At 36.3% G+C, this 8,075-nt stretch overlaps 1 protein-coding gene across 1 annotated transcript in view; it reads left to right on the forward strand.

Moving 5' to 3' along the window:
- LOC141655315 (uncharacterized) overlaps positions 1–6,879 on the forward strand; it is a 91,701-nt gene extending 84,822 nt beyond the window's left edge. The window contains exons 4-5 of the mRNA XM_074462400.1: positions 4,801–5,628; positions 5,862–6,879. Coding sequence (XP_074318501.1) covers positions 4,801–5,628; positions 5,862–6,879 — 1,846 coding nt within the window. The remainder of the gene's footprint in view (positions 1–4,800; positions 5,629–5,861) is intronic.
- The last annotated feature ends 1,196 nt before the right edge of the window (positions 6,880–8,075 follow it).

The following is an 8,075-nucleotide window of genomic DNA, read 5'->3' on the forward strand; positions in this document are numbered from 1 at the left end:
TACTCAAGTACCTACGGAGGACTAAGGATAGGGTATTGACTTATGGAGGCGATACTAAGCTATGCGCAATCAGTTACGCAGATGCTAGCTTCCAAACAGATCCAGATGATTCAAAATCTCAGTCCGGATTCGTCTTCACTCTTAATGGTGTTGCGGTCAGCTGGAAGAGTTCCAAACAGAGTGTTGTAGCAGATTCTACCACTGAATTCGAGTACTATGCCGCTTCGGAAGCAGCTAAGGAAGCGATATGGATGCGTCAATTCTTACAAGGACTTAGGATAGTTCCTAGTTCGAATGACCCGATCACCATCTATTGTGACAATAGAGGTGCCATCTTCCAGGCTAAGGAGCCAAAGTCTAACAACAAATCTAGACATGTAGATCGGAAAGATCACCTGATCCGTGATTATGTGGAGCAAGAAGAGATAGTGATTGACAAGATAGCTTCGGATGATAACATCACGGACCCTCTCACTAAACCGTTGAATTTTGATAAGCATGAAGGGCACGTTATTTCCATGGGAATTAAACGTGTTCCTGAGTTGTAGTAGTTGATTATGGATTTGATACATTATCTCTTTCATATACTATTTATAACTTCATCGTTTTTTATTATATTTTGTTTTTCATGTGGATTGTGTTAGTTATTGAGACCATATTAATACTCATCTTATGATATTAAAATTACAAAATAATTATAAATGGTCTAAATCTACATGCATGCAAAAGAAATGTATAAAGGATGGTTTTAAACCACCTTAAGACAAAAGTTCCTTACATTGCTATAAGGCAAATATGGGCACTACAAGGTCTCCTACCTTTATAGTTCTTGAGCTTTTCTACTTAAGATGATCCTCCAAGAATACCAAGTACCAATATAGGTAATCTCCTTTGGTGGCACCCAAGATTAACCCAAAAATACTACTAAAACTAATAACTAGTTAATTATAGTAGTAACCTTGTAGTTGTATTTTGATGTACTAATTAATATTATTACCTTGATAATATTATTAGTTAGTTTATATATGTGTTTTTAAGATGGAAATCATGAACAAAATAAGAAGAAAAGGTTGGTCTTATGGTGATAATGAGAACCGTTTTTGGCTACATGCAAAGACCAACAATTTCTTCAAATTTTTCCACTTTTTGAATTAGGTGAATGTTTGGGTATATATAGCCAATTATGGAGACAATTTTTATTGAATAAAACCACCAAAATGAACACTTGTTAGCCTACACAAAAACCGGAATATCTTGTCTAATTTGTGTCCATTTTGGTTTTCGACATTTGCCCCACAAATGCTTATAAGTCTTATATTTAATTATCTTACATAATTAAATATTAATTTAATTATTTAACACTTAAATAATATAAATCAACTACCAATAACTACTTAACCATTAAGTAATCATAAGACCATTTTATCAACATACAATGTGTCAATATTAACCCATTTAGCTAATTTTACAACCTCTTGTAAAATTTAATAGCTAATTGATTCTACCTCAAAACATATACACATATCGTATAAAATTAATTAATTAACAATTAATTAATAAATTATAATCATTTATTATTTAAATATCTCATAATTAAATAATAAATCTCTTTATCCCGAGTTCGTAACCCATCATCAAATAATACATTTATGTGACTAACTAAGAGTCAAATAATACAAGGAATTATTTATTCCGTATCTCATACAAACAATTAATTTATTCTATTTGGGCGTCATCCTATAGGTGTGACCTAAAGGGATCAGCTGATCACCGCCGTCACACGACAGTAATGTCAAACTCTAGTCAGCCAATCATTACCGATTAACGATGACCAGCTGACAAATAAATAAATAAATCCCTGATATTCCTTTTACGAGATTTATTATGTAAACGCATTCATTGTGGAGGACACTACTCCAACAGATTGTACTGACAACATTGAACGCCACAAAGTGAACTGAATTACATTATATTTTGTTTGGTCCGTAATCGCCTTAATGAGCTGATAACTCTGGCTATTATATTGTGCAGTCGATTGATGGTGGGTTCAACGAGCCATAAGCAAAACGGTTGACTGATCGATCACAGATGCGAGATTATAACGATACCTCGTAGGACAAATTTTTGTGACAACGAAATGGAGTCCTAAATGTTTAACAACATTCGGTGCCAGGTCGTGGATAGGACATCCATTATGTTCCTAGAGTCGATTTTTTTGACTATCGACTGTCTCTTGAGATTAAGGCAGTTTTTGGGTGACTTTGGTTTCTTTCTCACGGTCTGCCGTAACTGGAGGCTAAGTAGATTTTTTCTGAGTCATTTCATACTGTGCTTACATCGCAGGATTCGAGTTGAGGAAAATATCCAACCTTTATCAGGTATAGTTATTTCTTAGGGCCACTCGAGGAGTTGTAACTGAAATGCATGGCCATGCTCGAATGATGATTCGTTTATCAGTTAAGTTACTCTCTAGTCGGGGAAACCACTCTTGATACAGATCACTTGTAAAATACGACCTTTGTGAATACAGATTTTGCAAATTGTTTTACATTGAGTGGGAGAAATTTTAGTTTATGAGAATCGGTTATCGCACATACACTTGTGAGGACAAGTGGGAGTTTGTTGGAGCTTGTGTCCTCCACAAATTAGTGTGATAACATTTGTAAATCTCTTAAAGGTTCACAAGGGTATACTTCGTATTTAATCAGTTGATTAAAGATTACCTAATAACGGTTGGCTTGCTAGAAAGTTTGACGTTATTATCATACAGATGGCGGTGATCAACTGGTCCCTAAAAGTCACACCTAAAGGATGTGTTTGAGAGATGTGGTTATGGAAATGTAATCACATTGATGCCTTATATGACTAAACAGTTAGTCAATGTGTTGATGAGACGATTATTTAATGCCGATTAAATAATATTAGTTGAGACGAATTAACTGTCAATTCGTAAATTGAATATAATAAGTTATATTTGATTAATGTATATAATGTTAGCTTGTACGAATTAATATGTTAATTCGTAATTAAATGTAATCGGTTATATTTAATCAGCGAATGATAATTATACGATATTGTCATTATAAATTATTATTGACTCGTATTAATAAATCAACCACAAAGTGTTGTGTGTAGACTTGTTAATACGGAATAATATAAATGACAATTTATATTTAATACATTTTATACATTTTGCATACTACCAAAAAATAAGGAGATATAATCTCATTATTTTTGGGTAGGTAGAAAAACCGAAATAAAGAGAAAATAATCTCTTCTAATTTCGGTATTTGAGCCAAAAATTTGGAGAGTAAAAATCTCCCCTTTCACTTCTCTTTTTCGGTTAGAATAAGAGGAGTAGGGAGCTCATTTTTACCCTAATTTTCTAAACTAATCTTGCCTCTCTCATCAAAAACACAAAATACAAAACCCCAATTAATTTTTACAAAAAATTTGGGGATCGATTCTAGCAAGAACACAAAGGGCATATCTCATATCGTCTTGGTTGCAACTGATAGGTGAATATCATTGGGATATTGTTCTTAGGCCGATTTTGCTAGGACCTAAGGTTGTTTCTTCATTCTCTACTTTTGTTTATGAATTTATTTTATGACTAGTTATCATCACGCTAAATTCGTTATAATCCTTAAAGTTAAAGGGATGCATACAGATAAATCCCACACATCTTGCAATGTAAACTAAGAGAAAAAGATGAGAAGTACATTGAGGAAATGTTTTTCTCCAAGGCAAAGAAAGACACAACTAAAAGCAAAGATTGATAACAATTCAATTGAACACCGTCCCCGGCAACGGCACCATTTTTGATTCGGTCTTAACTTTGTCGTCTAAGCTAACCACTCAAAACAATATTTATAGTCTCAACTAACTACTCTTATTAGAGTGGTGAGTAAAGGTCGGATCCCAAGGGATGGGTATTGGATTAAGTTATCGATTGCAAGTAGCTATGTCTTAGGGTGTCACAATTTAATTTGGATTGAGATAGTTATCTAAACTACTAAACAAATAAAAGAAAGTGAATGGAAAAACAAAGCAAGTAAAGTAAATGAGAATGTAAACAATTGATAAAAGGCACTGGGGTGTCAAGGGGTTATAGAGGAATCATGGTGAAGATCATACAAACAAGTTTACATAGATGCAAGCAAATTATTGTTATAGCGAAATCGAGTTAGATTATGTCTTACGATTCCTAGGAAGATTTGGGTCACGGAGCCGAGTCGGTCAAGACTTTAAAACACCTACAAGTCGACTTAGTTTCTTCCTATTCAACTATATGCATAGTCTAACAAGCCTTAAGTTAGTTTATATCTTACAAGTCTTGTTGAATGGATAAGAGATTCATGCTAGGTTGTCAATCAAGCATTTCATCAAGCATAATATATGCATAAGTTGAAACTAAAACAAGCAATAAATCAAATGAAAACATATTAGGTTAAGTATGGATCTACCCCCATGATTAATTCCCGTAATCCCCCATTAACCCTAGCTAAGAGACTACTCATTCATGATCATGATAAATATGGTAACAATGGTGTCAATCACATTAACAAGTCCAAACATGATGAATGAATAAGACAACAAACTATAATTAAGCAAGGCATAAAGAAATTGTACCAAACTTGTGATGAACAAATGGAAGGAAAGAATAATAGAAGAAAACTTGGCTGCTTTTGTGGAGTACTACCAGTGGCTTCTAGGTCAGAAAAAGGACACTGCTTCTTTGGATTCTGTCATAATTGAGGGGTATATTATTCAGGAACATGACTGGGGTTGTTTGCGTAGGGAAGTTACTGAAGGTGATATCAGGAAAGCTCTTTTCTCCATGGGGTCTCATAAGAGTCCTGGCCAGGATGGCTTTTCTGCTCAATTCTATAAGACTAATTGGGGCATAATCAAGTCTGATTTTTGTTCAGCTATTCAAGAATTCTTTAAGAAGGGTACAATGCCAAAGCAAGCCAACACTACTCTACTTGCTTTAATCCCTAAAAAGCAAGTGGTTAATACTGTCATGGATTATAGACCCATTGCTTGTTGCACTGTTCTTTATAAAACAATAAGCAAAATCTTATGTGACAGATTAAAGGTAGTGTTACCTGAGATCACAGGGAAGGAGCAAGGGGCTTTTGTGGCTGGCAGAAGCATATTTGATAACATTATGCTCACTCAATCTTCGGTTAAGGGTTATGGGCAACAAGGGGTTTCACCAAGATGCTTGATCAAAGTTGATATAAGGAAGGCTTTTGATTCCTTGCAATGGACTTTTATTGAGCAGATGCTGAAACATTTTAACTTTCCTCCTCAATTTCAGAAGTGGGTTATGGACTGTATTAATTCCACATGGTTTAGCTTAAAAATTAATAGTGATACAGTTGGTTTCTTTAAAGGGGAGTGTGGTCTGAGACAAGGGGATCCTTTATCTCCCTTCTTATTTGTAATGAGCTTAGAGATTCTGTCCAGGCTACTCAGGCGTATACATTCTCAACCACAGGTCTCCTATCACCCTAAATGTGGCAGACTGGGATTAAATCATCTTATCTTTGCAGATGATTTAATGCTCTTTGTTCGTGGTGATGTTCCATCAGTCAAGGCTGTTACTCAGAATTTGGAGGGGTTTGCACGGTTATCTGGGTTGTATACAAATCCAGATAAAATAAACATCTATATGGGGGGGAGTGTTTGAAGGAGTTCAGCATGCTATACTTGAGGAGACAAACTTTGTGCAAAGGGAGTTCCCCTTCAAGTACCTGGGTGTGCCCCTAAATGAGGGTAGACTTAACAAAGAGATGTTTGCAGATCTGTTGAATAAAATCCAAAAAATCTCTTCATCATTGGGCTAATTATAGGTTATCTTATGCTGGCAAAATCAGTTTGATTAATACTGTGATCTTTGGACTGGAGCAATTCTGGTGCTCCACTTTACTGATCCCTAAAGGTGTCATCAAACTGGTCACTAAATTCTGCAGGCATTTTCTATGGGGTACTGAGGAACGTCAACGCAAGCTTATAATGAAAAGTTGGAGTTCTTGCTGCAAGCCTCATGTTGAGGGTGGGTTTAATATAAAGGAGATTTCGGCTCGGAATAAATGTTTACTGTGTAAGTGGATCTGGGCCATTGAGACTCATGCTGATAGTTCTTGGGTTCTCTGGAATCATGCTTACAACATTAAGCATGGAAGCTTTTGGACAATGCAGATTAAAAGCTTTCATTCTGAAAGCTGGAAAAGCATTCTCAAGGTAAGAGATCTGTTATTGGAGAAGACTAGTGGCATTGACAATGCTCGTACTTTACTGTCTAATTGTGTTGCAGGAGGGAAGTTGCAACTCAGCTTAATCTATGAACAGTTGAGAGATCATGATAACAAAATCAGTTCGGTGAAGACTGTGTGGAATAGGGTTGCTCTTCCTAAGCATAGTGTACTGGTGGTCTTCGCTATGCAGCATAAACTAGCTACCATTGTTAAATTGAATCACAAGGGACTGCATATGGTTAATCGTTGCATTCTGTGCAAAGCTGCAAATGAATCTCATCAGCACTTGTTTTTCAACTGTCAGTTTGTTGCATCAATTTGGCACAGGTTATTGCAATGGATGATGCTAAGGGGACAGACTGATAGTTTAAAAAGGGAACTTCATTGGCTAGCTGGTAGAAGGACTAGACGCCATTTGAAAGTTCAGTGGATATCAAGTTGTTTTACTGCATTAACTTACAGCATTTGGGAAGAACGGAATTCCCGTATTTTTCGAGATGTTGAACATACTGAGGATTACATTGTGAGACGAGTCCAGTACTTAGTTAGTATAAGATTATTATATGCTTTTCATTCTTCCTATGAGGATGAAATCCTAGAGTCCTTTAGCTAGTAATCTATTTGGAAGTGTTGTTGGTTATACTTTGTAAGATTGGCCTTTTTTATTCCCTTAATGGATGAATAATATGGGCTTGCTTTTCTTGCAAAAAAAAAAAGAAGAAAAAAATAGAAGAAAACTTGATTGATGAATGAAAATTTGTCAATTCTTCAATAAACCCAAATAATCTTCCAATTACCCAACTAGATCTAAGAATTTTTCAATAATAATTAAGAAGGGATTAATATGTAATTAAGCTAATTAATCTCTTATCTACTCTAATGACTTGATAATGATCTCTTAATACAATGGAGTATTTATACTAAGTACAAGTATTAGGGTAACTAAGGGCTAAAGTGAAGATTAAGTCTCTAAGAAGATGATTAACGCTTTTCAAGTCCTTAAGGAGCCTCACGACCTCCCTATGTTGGATGTTCATACTGCATAGGGAATTGCCCGTCCTGCTTGTGGGACGCTCGGGCTGAGCATTAGGACGCCCGGGTTGTTCTTCAGGACGCTCGGGCTGCTCTTTAGGACGCTCAGGCTGCTATCAAGACGCCCGGATCATGGGTCAGCTTGGCTTCCACTTTTCTTGACTGCCTCAAGATCCGTGGGGATCATTGAGGGGTCGTGGCGGTCTTCATCATTTCCCAACCTACTTATTCTATCTACTTAGGCTTTTAGTATTGGTCTCCTCCTTGTTGCTTGGTCATTAAATGCGATCAATTTAGCTCCGTTTTTGCTCCATACACGCAAGGCTAGCGCTCCTTCCCCACCAACGGCACAAAACCTCAAAGAATATGCAAAGTAGGAAGCTAAAGATAGAAACGGCCCTAATACAAGAAAGAAATCATAGGAACGAGGCTAGTTCGGGGACTAAATGTGTGCAAATATGAGTCGCATCATGTATCACATTTTGTTTTTGTTGGGTTGTAATAATGGCCATAAGGCCATGAGTTGTTCTAATTTGGTTGTTTGACAGTGTAACAATCACCATCGAAATCTATTAGCATTTGTGAAATGAAATAGGAAGGTTGGAACCAAGTTGAGAATGAAAGCATTCTGCCCAGGTGACACTCGACCGAGTGCACCCTTCACTCGACCGAGTGGCCTCCTACACTCGACCGATTGACATGCCTTGACCTTTGTTTTGTTGATAATTGACCGAATATTGAGCATGTACCCTTATTTCGCGGTTTATATTAGTTGAT

This window comes from Silene latifolia, chromosome 5 (assembly GCF_048544455.1).
Source record: "Silene latifolia isolate original U9 population chromosome 5, ASM4854445v1, whole genome shotgun sequence".
Classification (NCBI taxonomy): domain Eukaryota; kingdom Viridiplantae; phylum Streptophyta; class Magnoliopsida; order Caryophyllales; family Caryophyllaceae; genus Silene; species Silene latifolia.